This window comes from Trichosurus vulpecula, chromosome 8 (assembly GCF_011100635.1).
Source record: "Trichosurus vulpecula isolate mTriVul1 chromosome 8, mTriVul1.pri, whole genome shotgun sequence".
In the NCBI taxonomy this organism is placed as follows: domain Eukaryota; kingdom Metazoa; phylum Chordata; class Mammalia; order Diprotodontia; family Phalangeridae; genus Trichosurus; species Trichosurus vulpecula.
Genome location: NC_050580.1, coordinates 86,106,429 through 86,124,337, shown reverse-complemented (window position 1 = coordinate 86,124,337; position 17,909 = coordinate 86,106,429). Strand labels below are relative to the sequence as shown.

Here is a 17,909-nt window from a genome sequence, read left to right as displayed (position 1 = left end):
CTGAAATTTTCCTAGAGCACTTTATCTGGATCTTATCTTTGGATTTGTGTACATCTTGCCCTTCTAGAAAAATGAAATTCCTTAAGGACAGAGAATCAGTTATCTTTTCTATGCCTGATGTCTATCATGGTACCTTGCACATAGTAGGTGCTGTCAAAATCCTGAATTGATTTTTCTTTTTTTCGGTGGGTAATGAGTAGGGAGAAGTGTATGGGAGAATATGATTTTCAAGTGTGGGTTGGGTTGCCAAAAAAATCTCTTTGTTCTAATGTAGTTGGGTTTATTCTTGCAGAATGGAATCTATTTCACATGAAGCATTGGTACAGAGACCATCCTATCTTGTTAGTGCTGAACCAGTCGAAAGGCCTGTAGGAATAGATGTTGATGATATTAAGCTTGACCTGTCCCATGAGTTTTCCTTGGTTGCTTCTAGCTCTGAGGTAAGTCTGATAGAAACATCAGGAGGTTGATTGATAACCTGATTCAGCTGGAAAGTTTTATTTATTAATACACAAGCCACTTGTTGATACAAGATAGCTTTGCTATAAGTAGAGAGCTGGTTATAAAACAATTCTATTTATATTTATACATAGGTGATATTAAGGAGATTCCCTCATTCAAGTGTGTTCTATGTTACTCAAATAACTGTTTTGAACTTCTTTGGAGGAATTTGAAGAGAGACTTAAAGATTAGAGCTATATAATATTTGAAAAAACTCTTTTGGTTATATTTCCACTTCCTGTGCTGTCTAAGATGTTTGATAGGATTTCCAGTGGTTTTTATTAAAAAACCTTTTATTTCCCAGGGGTGATTTTACTACTGACAGTGCAGTCCTTTAGCTGGAGAGGTCATTCTAATACCTCCTTAGCTTTCCATTCCTGTTTCAGATTCCAGTCGAATGACTGTGGCATCAGTTAGGAATTATGTAATTGATCCTGAGCTGGTGATTTTGGATTCCTCATTTTATATCTTTCATCATCTTCAGGGGTACAGGATCTTTAGACAGTGGACTAATGATAGCGCTTCCTTAAGGTTCAGAAACAGGGCTGGTGAGAGAGTAATAGAGGTAGAACAAGAGCCTTTGGAGTTGTAAAAGCAAAAAGCTTGAGGCTTTTTGGTAAAGCATGCTTTTAACTTCTCAGAAATAAAAGTGACAAAACACATGAAACTACATACTCTTTGCCTATTATAGTGACTCCCAAACCTGGATGTATATACTTTTCCTCACCTGGACTCAGTAAATATTTGGACATCACAGCTTTGGTTTGGGAAGGTTCCCCTTATTATTTATGGTGGGACACAGGATTTCTTGAAGCCCAGTAATAAATGTCTTCTACTCTCTCTGTTCAGGTTTTTAGCCTACTTATTAATAGATTGTTGCCAAGTTAGTAACAGATAAGGAGCAAAGGATGAGAACAGTTCAAAACCAGCAGAGGATAGGCAAATAGGCAAACCATATCTAACACTTCATTTTTTGTCTTATATAGCACAGAGCCTTATTCTGTATATTTTGCTAACTTTATATAAAATTTGAGTTTATGTAGTTTGTAAGAAAGCTTAATTATGCAATTATACCAATATTGTGTGATGGAATTTGTGATTTTATCTGTGTGCATACTCCTTCCAGCAAGGCAGATTATAGTCTACTGTAGATTAATAGGGTATGTTTTAAAAGAGTTGCTATGCATGTATAACCTATATCTGATTGCTTAGCATCTCAAGAAGGGGGTAGGGAGGGAAAGAGGGATAGAATCTGAGCTCAAAATTTTAGATAAAAACAAATGTTAACAAATTGTTTTAACACGTAATTGGGAAAAAAAATAAAATATATTTAAAGAAAAAGGAGTTTCTGTGTCCCCAAATACATCATACTGTGGCCACCTGGGTGATATAAGCTTCTCTGAACTTAGCTGGGCAGGTCCACTCCTGACAGATAATATGCAATCCTGAATCCTTTCTCTTTGGTAGGATCTGCCAGAGCTTGCATTTCCCTGGGATAGCCTGTAGTCCCAGGGTCATGTCCATGCTGTAGTGAGGCACAGGTATTAGACTTTCATGGAGGGAAGAAGTGAGATAAAAATTATCTAGAGGGTCCGTTAATTAGGTACTACTGCCAATTATCAAGTGAAAATGCAGAGATAAATATGTGCAGATTTTTTTTGTTCTCAGAGCACAGTCACCTCTGTATGAAAAGTCAGAGTACCTGAAGTATCAGCTTCCACAACCTTATTTAAAATGTGAATGCATAAGCAACATAAAAAAGAGGAATTTTACAGAAAGCAGGAGGGGAAGATAAGGGTATATATGTCTGGAAACAAGTGACAGAAGGGGGAAGATAAGAATACCTGTCACTTGGTCAAAACAAGAGCCGTGACTTTTTCTCCAGCCTTGATTTTGTAGGTATGACCTTTGAGCTTCCAGGAACAACGTCTGGAAATTTAAAATAGAGACTAGGACAGTGCCCTTTTATCATAGTGGTAACAAGAAGCCTGAGCCAGAAATTCACTTGTCATAGGTTTAGATTTATTCTGTTGTACCATCAGTCATCAAAATGCTTTTTTCTTTGGTGTCTCTATGTTCCTCTTGTGCCCTCAGGATACAATAAATGCTCTAAGAAGTTTTTTGCAAAGCCTTAAATGTATTTTTAAGTCTAACATCAACAAGTATTTATCAGACACCTGTTATACTAGTAAGGTGGTAATAGATAGATGGTTTCTAACTATAGAAATATAAACCAAGATGTGTTAAAAGAACCAAAGAAAGACCCATTATATGTCTATTGACATCATCATTTCCTGATATATTAAAAAAAACTTGTAGTTCTTTTAATTTACTAATTTAAGTGGATCTATTGAAAAAAACATCTAAGTGGTAATGTTTCAGCTCAAGGCCTCCAAACATTTGCTCTCCTTGACCCACGACAGACTGTATTGCCTAAAGAACAACTTGGCCAAGTTTAGAGATAATCATCAGGTTGGCTGCAAGGTTCTGAATGTTTTGGCCACACAAATCATGAAAACTTTACCAAGTTACACAGGCAGGCCTTGTGGTCAGTGTCAGCAGAGGGAGCACTCACCTGATAAAATCATACACCTTCAAACACTGAAGGTAAGGCTAATGTAATTATTTTTTAAAAATTCCTTATTTAATCTACTTTGTTTCTGTCATAAGGAAAATGTGTTACAGTCCAAGGACCATCTACAAGTCTGCCTTAGAATAAGACCTTTCACACCATCAGAAAAAGAAAATGACTCCCAGGTTTGTGTGTGGTGGTTTTATTTGCTAAATGTTTTTGACATTTTTAAACTTCAGTAGAAAGGGAAAAAAAATCACTTTTTTTTGTTGTTGTTGTTGTGCTAGAGCTGCATATATGTTCAAGATTCAAATACTGTTCTCCTAAAAGATCCCCAAAGTCTAGCTGGTCGATTGAGTGAAAAATGCTGTGGGCAGATGGCACAGAAATTCAGTTTTTCCAAGGTAAGTACAGTTGTAGTAAAGACAAATAATTCTCATAGGGTATATATATATATATAGTGAGATGATGAGCTTTGTCTGAATAATAAGAGACAGAGCTTTGCTGAAAGTAATGCCTAATTAGAAGTAGATTGAATACATTTATCTCTGCTGAATTTCATTTTATTAGATTCAACTTGATGCCCTAGCCTACTAACCTTTTTGAATTCTGACTCTTATCCATTGTTAGCTATCATTCCCAGTTTTGTGTCTACAGAAGTGATGAGCATGCTATCCATCCCTTTATACGAGTCATTGCTAAAAGTGTTAGATAGCACTGGACCAAGTACCCCAGATCTCTTCTCTACTGAAGACTTCTCTTTAAATTTATGCTGAACTATAAATGATGGTTATTAGTTCTTTGAGTAAAACCATTTAACTAACTCTGAATCCATCTAATTTTATTCATATTCATCATTTCTTATTGCACAGTAGTGTTACATTGCATTCGTTTAGCTGTTTTCCATTCGGTGGCCATCTATTTTGTTTTTGCTTCTTTGTTACTAGCGAAACTGCTGCTATAAATATTTGGGGGTACGTGGCTACTTTTTATCTTTGACTTCCTTGTAGTTTATGACCAACAAAGGGTACAGATATTTTAGTCACTTTCTTAGAATAATTCCAAATTGCTTTTCAGAAGAGTTGGACTAATTCAGAGCTCTGCCTAAGGAGGGTTAGTTTGCCTGACTCTTCACAACCCCTCCAATACTGGCAAAGGCAAGAATAGTCAATTTACTGAGTCTGAGGGGGTTTTCATTTTTCTTATTATTAGTGATTTGGAGCAATTTTTCATATGGTTGTTGATGATTTGCAATTCTTCTTTGAGAATTATTTGTTCAGAACCTTTGACCACTTACATACCTAATAATGGCTTTTAGTTTTACCCATATATGTTTGTTCCCAGGACTAGAATCCAGGCTTTATGATTTAAGTCTTTTTTCACAATATACCTTAAGATATGTTACTTATTTGGTATGAGTACTCTCCTAATACAGAGTGCAAACCCCTTTGTAAGTTAGAAGATGATATTTGAGAAGTGTTATGGCAAAGTAATTCATTACTCTGTAGTCACTGTGGTAAAAAGCCTCTCTGAACATAGGGTGATCATTGTTGAGCAAACTTGGGGCCTGTACTTGATCCTCGTCTGGCTTGATGTGACCTGGTAGAGCTTATGCTTTACTAGAATAGCCTTTGAGAATCTAGGGTTTCCCCCATGCCATCGTGAGGCATCAGATTAGGACTTTGGTTGGAGGCAGTCTTTCTGTAATACCATAACAAAACAATTATGCAGAGCAAAATGTTATAAATGCCACAAAAGGAAGAAATTGGGCCAGGGGAGCTCAGGGCAGGGAAAAATGATGCTTGGTGGGTATCAGAGAAAGCTTCATTCAGATGGCATTTGAATTAGATGGGATTTCAGCAGTTGGGAGGTGGGCAGAGGACAAGAGGAAAAGAAAATCATTTCAGGAAGAAGAAATGTTTGAGCAGAGGTTTAGCACTGAGAAAGCAGTGTGGTTTTAGAAAAATATTTTGACACCATCTTCCATTTGTGAAATAATAGAATTGAGGATATGTTCTGTGACTGCCAAGTTAGTGATCTCTAACTAACATATGCAAAATTATCTTGGAAATGATCATTTAGGTATTTGGTCCTGAAACTACACAGAAAGAGTTCTTTGAAGGGAGTATTATGCAGCTGGTGAAAGACTTCTTGAAAGGAGAAAATCGTCTGATTTTTACTTATGGTGTAACCAACTCTGGCAAAACATATACCTTCCAAGGTAAAGATGAAACATTTAAAGTTTTTTCCTCAAATGGTAAAAGTAGCAATATAATCCTTAAGTTTTCATAGCATCCTCATTAGCTATGGCTCAAGTAATAGAAATGTTTCTCATTTTTAATGAAACTGAAGAATTGAGTATATCCCATTAAAATTATTTTACACTGAGAACTAACATTCAAATAGCATTTTCCTTACTATTCATTTCCCTTAATTTTGATAACACTATGTGGTTAGGTATTACAGATAATAACTCTGTTTTGCAGATGAGGAAATTGATGCTCAGAAGGGTTAAGTGGCCTTTCCATGGTCTCAGCTACTAAGGATCAGCTTTGAATATAAGAACCTCCAGAGTCCATCCAAGATTATTTATACTAATCATCCTAATATCTTTTAATTGAGACCAATATCTTTAGCTACAAAGGAACAACCTGATTAAAATCAGAAGATAAAAATTACCTACAAGTAGAGATTAGTTAAAAAAAAATTAAGAATCAGTCCAGGGAAAACTTGAACTTCACACTTTATTTTTATCTCATATTTTGTGAATATATATCTTAATATTTAGGTGTAACAGGTCTTGAACTAGAATAGTAGTAAACTTGGTGTAATGGACTTTGAATAATTGTAATGCTTCAGATTCTCTAGGATCCCCTTCCTACTTCTAACCCATTTTACTCTTATTGATGCCTGCCTGCCTTGTATTAAAGAGTCCTTAAAATACTGGGAAATGCTCCTCATATCCCTTATTCCCACCAGCTGCCAATAATACCTTGAAATAATTTTTCATTAAATTATGTTCTCAGGTACAGAAGAAAATACTGGTATTTTGCCTAGGACAATGAACATGCTGTTTCATACTGTTCAAGATAAAATGTATCAAAAGATGGACCTAAAACCACATAGATGTAGAGATTACTTACGGTTGTCCTCTGACCAAGTGAAAGAAGAAGTTGCTATTAAAAATGCTTTGCTTCGTCAAATTAAAGAGGTACAACATAATTTGAATATGTAAAACCTATGTACAGTGTGACTTCTAGAAAATGTTCAAATATCTTAGTTTTAATTCTATTCTTTTTGCTTGTTAAAATAGGGAATGGTATAGCTAAGTATATGAAGCAAAGAACAAGAACACAGATAACTCATACTAAATGGTACACCCTCTCAGACTCCAAGATGTTTTGAGTGGTTTAAAATCCATTTCCAAAATTTGAGGCGGGGGATTCTTTTGAAGGTCAAGTTCACCAATCTTTTTTTTTTTTTAATTTTATTTATTTATTTAATTTGTTTAATATATTTAGTTTTCAGCATTGATTTTCACAAGAGATTGAATTACGAATTTTCTCCCCATTTCTACCCTCCCCCCACTCCAAGATGGCGTATATTCTGGTTGCCCTGTTCCCCAGTCAGCCCTCCCTTCTGTCACCCCACTCCCCTCCCATCCCCCTTTCCCTTCCTTTCTTGTAGGGCAAGATGAATTTCTACAACCCATTGCCTGTGTATCTTATTTCCTAGTTGCATGCAAAAAGTTTTTTTGTTTGTTTTTGAACATCTGTTTTTAAAACTTTCAGTTCCAAATTATCTCCCCTCTTCCCTTCCCACCCACCCTCCCTAAGAAGTCAAGCAATTCAGCATAGGCCACATGTGCATCATTATGTAAAACCCTTCCACAATACTCATCTTGTAAAAGACTAATTATATTTTGCTCCTTCCTAACCTATCCTCCTTTATTGAATTTTCTCCCTTGACCCTGTCCCTTTTCGAAAGTGTTTGTTTTTGATTACCTCCTCCTCCATCTGCCCTCCCTTCTCTCATCCCCCCTTTTTTATCTTCTTCCTACTTCTTTCCTGTGGGCTAAGATACCCAATTGAGGGTGTATGGTATTCCCTCCTCAGGTCAAATTTGATGAGAGCAAGATTCACTCATTCCCCCTCACCTGCCTCCTCTTCCTTTCCTACAGAACTGCTTTTTCTTGCCACTTTTGTGCGAGATAATTTACTCCATTCTATCTCTCCCTTTCTCCCTCTCTCAATACAATCCTCTCTCATCTCTTAATTTTATTTTATTTTTTTTTTAGATATCATCCCTTCATATTCAACTCACCATGTGCCCTCTGTCTACATATATGTGTGTATATATATATACATATATATACATACATAATACACACACACACACATATATATGTACATACACACACACAGACACACATGCACATATATATACATGCATGTTCCCTTCCACTACCCTAATACTGAGAAAGGTCTCATGAATCATACACATCATCTTTCCATGTAGGAATGTAAACAAAACAGTTCAACTTTAGTAAGTCCCTTGCAATTTATTTTTCTTGTTCTTTTTCTTGATTACCTTTTCATGCCTTCTCTTGATTCTTGTGTTTGAAAGTCAAATTTTCTATTCAGCTCTGGTCTTTTCATGGAGAAAGCTTGAAAGTCCTCTATTTTATTGAAAGTCCATACTTTGCCTTGGAGCATGATACTCAGTTTTGCTGGGTAGGTGATTCTAGGTTTTAATCCTAGCTCCATTGACCTCCAGAATATCGTATTCCAAGCCTTTTGATCTCTTAATGTAGAAGCTGCCAGATTTTGTGTCATTCTGATTGTGTTTCCACAATACTCAAATTGTTTCTTTCTGGCTGCTTGTAGTATTTTCTCCTTGATCTGGGAGCTCTGGAATTTGGCGACCGTATTCCTAGGAATTTTCTTTTTGGGATCTTTCTCAGGAGGCAATCAGTGGATTCTTTCAATTTCTATTTTACCCTCTGGCTCTAGAATATCAGGGCAGTTCTCCTTGATAATTTCTTGAAAGCTGATATCTAGGCTCTTTTTTTGATCATGGCTTTCAGGTAGTCCAATAATTTTTAAATTATCTCTCCTGGATCTAATTTCCAGGTTAGTGGTTTTTCTAATGAGATATTTCACATTGTCTTCTACTTTTTCATTCCTTTGGTTCTGTTTTATAATATCTTGATTTTTCATAAAGTCACTAGCTTCCACTTGCAAGTTCACCAATCTTTTAGGGTTTGTCAGTGAGGTGAGAAAGGGAGCTGTCTTGCTTAGTGTTGTTCAGACTAATGTGCAATTCAAGAATTGAGTCTTTTACTAATTTTTAGAGAATTAATTTTGATGAAAACTCTATTCCTTGCCTTCCTTGTAAGTTTCGGGGTTTTTTCCTGTTTTTCTATGAGATTCTCTGATGGGACACAAAGCTTGTAAGGCCTCGTATTCCTATAATTCCTACTTAGAAGGCATTTTGCCAAACTACTACTAGTATTTTGTGAGTGAAGTAGTAGTATAGTGAGAGTGTCTGTTCATTTCTACCGTGACCAAGTCCTTCCTATGTAGGGAACTTTTACCATTAATGTTAGTACAAGCTGTTCTTCCAGGAAATTCTGTTCAGCATGGGAAAAGGGCTATCAAAGAATGACTAACTGGGTTGGTTATTTTGTTTACTGGCTGTTGGAAAAACTCCCAACATGTGATGTTTTACCTGCTTATCTACATCTTAATGTTTGCTTTTATTTTTAGGTTGCTATTCAAAATGGCAGTTGTGACGCCTTGTATGGTAAGGTTTCCGTCATTAGTTCCCTTTCTTTTCAGCATGTTGATCCCATGGACATGCAAATTTTATAAGCTTTCAAAAGTACAGGTCTAAATCTAATCCAGGTTAGTGATATAGTAACCTGTATTCGGTAACTAAAATTCATCTGTTTTGAAACATGAAAGTCCATAGAGAATTTATCTCCAGATAGATCATATTCAGATTTTTTTCTTCAAAGATCTTACTGTTATCGGAGATAACTTTCTCATGGTTGCATAACATTGGTGCTTAATAATTATTTGTCAGTTTGAATTAATGATGGAATTGGAGTCAGGGCTAGTGAAAATGCAGCTTTGTAACATGTAGATTCTTGCTCATTGTCCAAAGATGTTTTAGAAGGGATGTTTTATTTTTCATTAGTGTTTATACAATGGAAGAGAAATAAGAAGGAGAGGTGAAAAAATAATTTTTTTTAGTTTGTTTTTTTTTGGAGGGGGGAAGGCAGGGCAATTGGGGTTAAGTGACTTGCCCAAGGTCACACAGCTAGTAAGTGTGTCAAGTGTCTGAGGCCACATTTGAACTCAGGTCTTCCTGACTCCAGGGCCGGTGTTTTAGTCGCTGCGCCACCTAGCTGCCCCTGAAAAAATAATTTTTAAAAATAACTCACTGGACTTTTTTTTGGCTTACTGCTTATTTAGATAATTTTGTGGTTTTTTTTGGACAGGAAGTTGGAACTCTGTGAACATCTCAGATTTTGAGGACTCCAAAGATTTTGAACAGCCTAGTTTGAATGTGGAAAAAAACGTGAAATTTTCAGTCTGGGTCTCTTTTTTTGAGATTTACAATGAATTTATTTATGATTTATTTGTTCCTGTATCAAGTGACAAGTTTCAAAAAAGAAAGATGCTGCGTCTTTCCCAAGATATCAAAGGCTGCTCGTTTATAAAAGGTAAAAAGATAATAAATGTGGAAGATGGTCCCTACTACTGAAGCCTTTGGACATTAAAACAACATAAAATAAAATTATACTTGTTAATTCTTTAATAAACTTTTGTCACAGAAATAGGCTTAATCTTTATTGTACATTGATAAGGGAAGAGCCCAAGTTAGGGTTATGAAAGGTTAGTTCTTCCTCCATGATAGTTATTTTATAGGTATTGTAAATATCTGCATGACCTTGCCTAGACTGACTGGTTAAAAATCACAGATTTTATCATGGCTCATTTTATTTTTAAAACATTGACCCACTTTCTCCTGGTTCTGTTCTTTTAGATCTACAATGGATTCAGGTTTCTGATTCCAAGGAGGCATACAGACTTCTCAAACTAGGACTGAAGCACCAGAGCTTTGCTTCTACAAAACTCAACAGTGCATCTAGCAGAAGGCAAGTGAGGGAAAAAAGACTGGAGCTATAACCTACCTAGGATAATCAAACAATCACCTGAAAAAAAAAAAAAAACAACTCTCCCTTCCTTTTTGAGGACCAAGTAAGCATGAGGCTGTTTTTGATGCTACTTTTTCAGCAGTAGTGCTCACTACTCCTCATCCATCTGTTGTAACAAGGGGAGAGATTGAGGCTGGAGGTTGAGTTTTGAGTCTTCTGCATAAATATGGTAGCTGAAATCTTTTTTTTTTTAATAAATTTATTTTTTATTTACAACGCTCAGTTCCACAAGTTTTAGGGTTCCAAATTTTCTCTCCCTTCCTCTCCTCCCCCCTCCCCCCAAGACAGGATATAATCCAATGTAGGTTTTACATATACCTTCAAATTGAACTTATTTACATAATAGTCCAGTTGTAAAGAAGAATTATAATCAATGGAATTAATCGTGAGAAAGAAGAAATGAAACCAAAAAGGAAGGAAAAAAAAAGAGCAGTTTGCCTCAATCTGCATTCAGACTCCATAATTCTTTCTTTGGATGATGATAGCTGAAATCTTGATAGCTTTAAATCCATGTTTTAAATCAAAGTATTTTGCAATCAGCTGTGAGATTTTAGGGTAAAATCTGTCACTAAAAATGTAATGACAATCATTGTTTGATCTTTGTTACAGTCACAGCATATTCACTATTAGAACATTGCAAATAGAGGATTCTGAAGTGCCCCATGTAACAGGAGTCAGTGAGTAAGTAAGCATTCTCTTAAATTTAACTGCTTTAAAAGTATATTCCTAGGCTGCTGTCTCAACTAACTCTTCTCTTCTTCCTCCCCTCTATCTTGCCCAGACTATCACTGTGTGATCTGGCTGGTTCAGAACGAAGTATGAAGACCCAAAATGAAGGTGAAAGATTAAGAGAGACTGGAAACATTAACACTTCTTTGCTGACTTTGGGAAAATGTATTAATGCTCTAAGGAACAGCCAGAAGTCAAAGTAAGTGTCACTAAAATAGACACGACACTTAGACATAACTTTGTTGTGCTAAATACAAAATTCTCAGTGGAGGATTTAAAGGTTAAATATGGACAACAATTAATTACAAAGCTTGAAGGGACTGTGATCTGAGACAGTAGAGGAAGTACTTCTCACATTGGTGAAATTCTAAGCAGTTTATTAAAGTGTGAAGTACTAAGACTGTCCATATAATTTTCAAAAGGGTTTTACATAATTTCCCCCCATCCTTCAGTTTTATTATTTTCTTTCTAAAATAAATTTATATTGACATCTTTTTGAAAATAGATTTTTATTGATATTGTCTGTTTCTTTTATCACCATAATTATACCAAATATCCCTCTCCCCACCCACCCCACCCCCCATCATCCTTTATGACAAATAGTATTTTTTTAAAGAGAGACAACCAAATCAGTTCAACTAGTTGATACATTGAAAAAAGTCTGAAAACATGCAATGTGTAGCTCCTGTGGACTTCTCACCTCCACAGAGGGGTAGGTTGGGGGTGTCTTCATATCTATTCCAAGCTTGCTTGAGTTCTAGAATTCTGTTATATTTACTTTTGATTTTTTGGTGTTTAGTTGTTCTTTTCATTTACTATTGATATCTTTTGTTTCTACAGTACTCAGATTTCCTGCTATCCCTCCCCTCCCCACTCCCAGAAAGCCATTTCATATTGCAAAAGGCATTTTTAGAGGAAAAAAAAGTGGGAGAAAAAATAAGCAAATTTGATCAATACATTGAAAATCTGATATTCCACATTTTTGTACCCCCTTGTCCCTCCCATTCTGCAAAGGAGTTGGAGGTGAGAGGGAGACGTTTTCTCCTATGTCTTCTTTGAGAACAAGCTTGTTCTTTGTACTTTTTAAATATTTGTTTTTGATTGCTTTGTGGTTTTTCCCCATTTACTTTGTTGGTTCTGCTTACCTTACAAATGTTCACGTAAGTCTTTTTGTGCTTCTCTGTAATTCATCACATTTATTGTTTCTTATAGCACAGTAATATTCCATTACATTCAGATACAGTAGGTTTTTTTTTTATCCATCCTGCAATTGATGGATTTCTGCTTTGTTGCCAGTTTTTTGCTACCACAAAAGTGCTACTACTATTCTGCTGTTTTCTAATTTTTTTTTAAAGTTAACTTCTCACACAGTGATTTGTGGATTGTGGTTAGTGTTGAGAAATATTGGCTAAAAGGCATTCTGGAGGCATAGTATTAGTGTAAACACTGACTTAGTAAGTAGAGGTATTATTCAAATCATTTACAGAAATGTAGCTCTTTAAGGTTTGCAGAATGCTTAAATCGTTGCCTCATTTAATTCTCACAATAACCCTGTCAGGTGGTTTCTATTATTGTCCCCATTTTTATGGATGAAGAAACTGGGGCTGGAGGGTGTTAAATGACTTAACCCAGAGTCCAGAATCAAACATCTAGTAAGTATCAGAAGGTGGCATTGCAACTCAGGCCTCTTTGACTCAGAGTCTGGCACTTTACTATCCTGCAGAATATTTCTTAGTTGCAGCTATTTTGAGATAATAAACTTCTGATGTTTTCTGTTCAGAATCTGTAAAATAGCTTCAGTCTCACTAATGTAGTTTGCTTGTTTAGTTAGATCCAACATTGTTCAAGATCAGTTAGCATTTTAGGCTGAGTAATCAGCCAACACGTACCACGAAAGTACACCAAATACTTCTGACAATGAATATTGGTAAACTGAGCCCATTAAAAATTGGCAAATGTTATTTCCTTTATCACAACAGTAATATCAGCATAGATTTCTTGTATGACTTCTTTAGGCCAAACCCCACACCCAAACCCAGAAAGAGACTATTTCAATGGATACTGTGCAGAATTAACAGAAGGGAGTTGCCACTTTAGAGAATGTTGTCCGAATAGGCATTATCTTATGCCTCTAGTTGCTGAATTATTCATTCTTGTATAAGTTGTCAGCAACTGGCTTTGGAATCTATTTAAACACGTACTCACTTTAAAATTTTTTTCTTTTTTAGGTTGCAACAGCATGTGCCCTTCCGAGAAAGTAAACTTACCCATTATTTTCAAAGCTTTTTTAATGGCAAAGGGAAAATATACATGATAGTCAACATTAGCCAGTGCTGTTCTGCCTATGATGAAACATTCAACGTGTTGAAGTTCTCAGCTGTTGCACAAAAAGTAAATATATTTTAACCACCATATTTGCTTATATTATTTTCTCATTCACTTTTGCCATTAGGGTATACTGAATTTTTTTCTCTGAAAACGTAATAGCAAGTAAAAAAATTACATTGCTAATTTTAAAAGATGTATTTGAAAATTAAACTTTAAATAGTTGTCTAAAGGGAATATAAGTACTCTACACACCTTATTCTGATACTAAATGAATTGTTTAATATGTGCTAATGGAAACGTTAATGCTAATTATCTGCATTGAAACTTTATCCCTGAGGTTAGTTGATTCTGTTGTCTGTCTTAATGACCATTGGTCTTTAGGGGTTGAATGGGGGATAGGGAAAATCTTGCTGATACAAGCAGGACTTTGGTATTGACTCATCTGGACAGATTGTCTGAGTGTTCCTTCTTTACCCATGCTTCCTCTTAGTAGTTTGAATAACCAAGTTGACTAAATATAAAAATGCTAAAAACCTCTTTTAAGCACTTTTGGAATCTGTTAAAAATCTGAGTTGTCAGTTGATTTATCTAGATCCTTCACTTAAGAAAAACATTGGCTGTTTTAACAGGTTTTTGTTCCAGACATTTTAAATTTTTCTCAAGAGAAATCATTTGGCCAGACTAAGTCTTCCAGAGATAAATTATTCATTGCTAATAATGCAGATACTAAAATGTTAGAAATGAAGAGAACCACCATTGAATGGGAGAGGAGTCTTGAAGATTTGATAGAAGATGAAGATTTGGTAGAGAATCCTGATGAAGTTCAAGATGACCATACTATGGAAGAACTAGATGTGACATTGGAAGAAGAAAGAACTGTCAGCAAAGAGGAGTATGCAGTATGTATTATGGCAGGCTGTCTGTGTCCTGTTATTATTCTAGGACTTTTAAGATCTGTTAGTCTTCAATAATCCCTCAGAGTTTTCTTTTCACATTTATGTGTACCTCCTTGGTTTCCTGACTATTGCCTGCCTAGAACTAGTTTTCCTATTTTTTCTAAAATGTAGTAGGAGAGGAGGAGAACAGTTAACTTGGATTTTCATGATTTAAACAAAGATGAACGTGCCCCCCACCCTCACCCCCCCAGGAGCAGGGAGCCACTAGGCTGCCTGAGAGGGGCAAACTGGCCTAGGTCAGAAATGGAGCCCATCAAAACTTCCATACAGCTAATAAGTGAGATTGAGCTCATGAGTAGCTGCTGCACTTCTTGGGAAAAATTGGGTGCCCCTGTATTCATCCCGTCCCACCCCATCAGCCCCCCAAGAATAATGCTATCTGTGTTTGGGCAGCATTAATCTTACTGTTTAGAAGAAGCATATATGTAAGTGGGTGGGCTTCCCCAAACGTACTGTTGCTTTAAAAAAAATAAGCAAAATTCATGGATATAATAAATATTAGATTGCACAAAGACAAATTCACACTGTGCATTGTTTTCTAAAGAAATGAATATTTTATCTTGGAATGATCTATGTAAAAATTTTAGAAACTACTGTCACTGATAGAAGACTTGAAGAGCAAACTGATAAATGAAAAGAAAGAAAAGTTAACTTTGGAATTAAAAATTCGTGATGAAGTTACACAAGAATTTACTCAATACTTGGCCCAACGGGAAGCTGATTTTAAGTAAGTTAAAAAATTTCAGAGTTTGATTCAATCCATCAAACATTTATTAAATCCCGTGTCTATGTAGGCACTATTAGATGCTATGTATATAAGAAAAACAAAACTGTCTTTGCCTTTAAAGAGCATACATTCTAGTGTGGGGCGAAATAACATGTACATTAGATATTTATGTGCCAAATAAATATAAAGTAATGTTGTAGGGAGCACTAATGGAATCAGGAGCAGCTTTTCATGGGAGCTGGCATTTTGGCAGAGCCTTGATTGTAGTTAGGAATCCCAAGAAGCAAAGATGAGAAGGAAGAACATTCTAGGGGTGTTGGGGTGCTGGGGGATTTGAGGTGTGATGAAGTACAATCTAGTCTTGCTAGGATGCAGAGTGCATGAGGAAAAGTAACGTAGAATCAGCATGGAAAGGTAGATTGGCGACCCATTATGAAGAACTTCACACACTATACAGAGAAGTTAATATTTTATCCTAAAACAGAGGATCTTAACCTTTTTTTGGTGTCATGTACCCATTTGGCAGTCTGACAAAGACTATGGATCCTTTCTTCAAATGATGATTTTAAATAACCAAAGGAAATTTCAGTTAGAGTTTAGTGAAAACAAGCATGTAATTGTTTTCAATCCAAGTTACTGGACACTTGATAATCTGTTTATGAGCCCTTTGGTAGACTGCAGGTTAAGAACTCCTACCCTAGAGGCAAATAAGGACTCCCAATGTCTCATGAGTTGGGGTGGGATAGTACTGTACTTCAAGACTGTCATTTTGGCAACTGTGGGGAATGAGTTGGAGAGAAGACTTTTTCAATAGTGAGATGTTATGTGATCTTGTGAGAGGTTATGAGGTCTTAAATTAGTGTGGTGGCCGTATGAATGGAGGAAAGTAGTGGATGTGAGAGATGTGGATGCATAATTGACAAAATTTAGTGTTAGGGATGACTCTGAGGTTGTGACTTTGGATGGCTGGAATATTTGGTGGTGCCCTTGACGGGAATGGAGAAATTAGGAGAGAGGGTGGGTTTTGGGGAAAAGGTAATAAGTTCTATTTTGAACTTTTTGAGTTCAAAGTGCCTATGGGACAGCCTGATGGAGTTGTTCAGACATTGAGATGTAAGACTTGAGCTCAGGGGAAGGATGGTGGCTGTATATCATGGGTTTGGTAGTCATTCTGCAAGTAGTTATTCATGGTTGAATCCATGGGAGCTGATGAAGAGAGAGAACATAGAGGGAGAAGAGACCTCAGTGAAGAACCCTAGGGATGGGAAGGGGTTGCAGACTGGCAAAGATGTCTGAGAAGGATCAGATAGACAGGGAAGGTGAGGGAGCATTGTTAAAACAGACCGTGGGGGAGATTATCTGCTGTGTTTTTGTTATGTATTTTTCCCAATGGTTGTTAATTTAGTATGGTCCCTTTTTTTGTAAGAGAAATTGACTTAGTCTTAATATTCCTGCATAGTAGTTTAGGGAAAACCTCTGATTTTTCTGGACTTAGTCTTTCTTGACATATGCACCTTCCTCCTACCTCCCGTTCCCTGCCTTTTTTTCTGAAACCCCAGCACTCAGTCTATGGTATTTTCTTTGCTGGAAGCTTTAGCTTCTTCAGTTAATTGGCACTTAATGCACCTGTAACATACAGGTGGGAAAGTGATCACAGGGACACCTAAATGAGACCCACAGCCCTCCTTGGGAAAGATCTGTCCTCTTCCACAGCCTTACTGTGCAGGACAACCCAAATGTGCTCGCACTGAACCGGAAGAAGGCCAGGAGCCTGCTGTCACCTGGGCTCTAGACCCAGAGGGAACTCTTGAATTTCTGCATTTTGCATGGCCCTAAGGTTGTCTTTGTAGTTATTTAGTCATTGCAGTTGTGTCCAACTCTTCATGATCCCCTTTGGGTTTTTTTTGGCAAAGGTGCTGTAGTGGTTAGCTGTATCCTTCTCCAGCTCATTTTACAAATCAGGAATTGAGGCAAGTGACTTGCCCAAGGTCACAGAGTGTCTGAGGCCAAATTTGCACCCAGGTCTTCCTGACTTCAGGCCCAGCACTCTATCCACTTCTCCACCTAGCTGCCCAATTATATCCTTGTTTTTCAGGTGACAGTGACTGATGTATTCTCGTACCACTCACCCCTTCTCCAATCTCTGTGCCCCTGGGTATTTCAAATTATGCTGCAAGACCATTTTCCTAGGGAGAGCAAAATTCACCAAATCAAGGCCTTTTGCTTTTTGGATCATTAGTTGTTTTTTTTTAGTAAATGGGAAATTTGAGTCCCACAAAGCTGTTGCAACACACTGGGACAACTTGGGCTGATTATTTCATTACCTTTCATTTTTATCTTTTTTGTAACATTCTGAAACATTGGAAAAGAAATACTTTCTTTCCAAAGGTGAACTTGTTTTGTTGCTCAAGTAGGATTTATTTGCTTTATGCAGGGAATCCCTTCTTCAGGAACGTGAAATGTTAGAAGAAAATTCTGAACGTCGGATGGCAATTTTTAAGGATTTGGTGGCTGACTTTGAAACTTCACGTGAGGAGCAAATGGATGAAACTTGCACTGTGAAAGTTGAATCCAAGGTGTGTATGTGTTTTTAATTTAAAGATATTATGAGGAGGGGCTTGTGGTATTAGGGGCTATATATTTAACACAGATTTTAATATACTTTTAAAAGCCCTCATTTTACTGGATATTTTTTAAGTATATCGTAGTCAAGGATATGCACATGTATGACTAAGCTTGATTAAGCTTGGCTGCATAATCTGGAACAAGTTAGATGTGTGAAGAATTTAGAGCCTCAAATTTGTCCTATTTTTGCCCCTGAATTCCGATTTCATGGATTTCTATCCATTCCCTGTTTGAGCCTTGTTCCTG

At 36.5% G+C, this 17,909-nt stretch overlaps 1 protein-coding gene across 1 annotated transcript in view; it reads left to right on the top strand.

The window, feature by feature from the left end:
* KIF20B (kinesin family member 20B) overlaps window positions 1–17,909 on the top strand; it is a 106,281-nt gene that overhangs the window by 8,925 nt on the left and 79,447 nt on the right. Inside the window, exons 2-15 of the mRNA XM_036737286.1 lie at window positions 293–440; window positions 3,172–3,258; window positions 3,361–3,477; window positions 5,156–5,294; window positions 6,100–6,284; window positions 8,842–8,878; window positions 9,579–9,803; window positions 10,127–10,238; window positions 10,908–10,979; window positions 11,080–11,226; window positions 13,256–13,418; window positions 13,985–14,254; window positions 14,899–15,038; window positions 17,473–17,614. Coding sequence (XP_036593181.1) covers window positions 294–440; window positions 3,172–3,258; window positions 3,361–3,477; window positions 5,156–5,294; window positions 6,100–6,284; window positions 8,842–8,878; window positions 9,579–9,803; window positions 10,127–10,238; window positions 10,908–10,979; window positions 11,080–11,226; window positions 13,256–13,418; window positions 13,985–14,254; window positions 14,899–15,038; window positions 17,473–17,614 — 1,983 coding nt within the window. The 5' untranslated portion in view covers window position 293. The remainder of the gene's footprint in view (window positions 1–292; window positions 441–3,171; window positions 3,259–3,360; window positions 3,478–5,155; window positions 5,295–6,099; window positions 6,285–8,841; window positions 8,879–9,578; window positions 9,804–10,126; window positions 10,239–10,907; window positions 10,980–11,079; window positions 11,227–13,255; window positions 13,419–13,984; window positions 14,255–14,898; window positions 15,039–17,472; window positions 17,615–17,909) is intronic.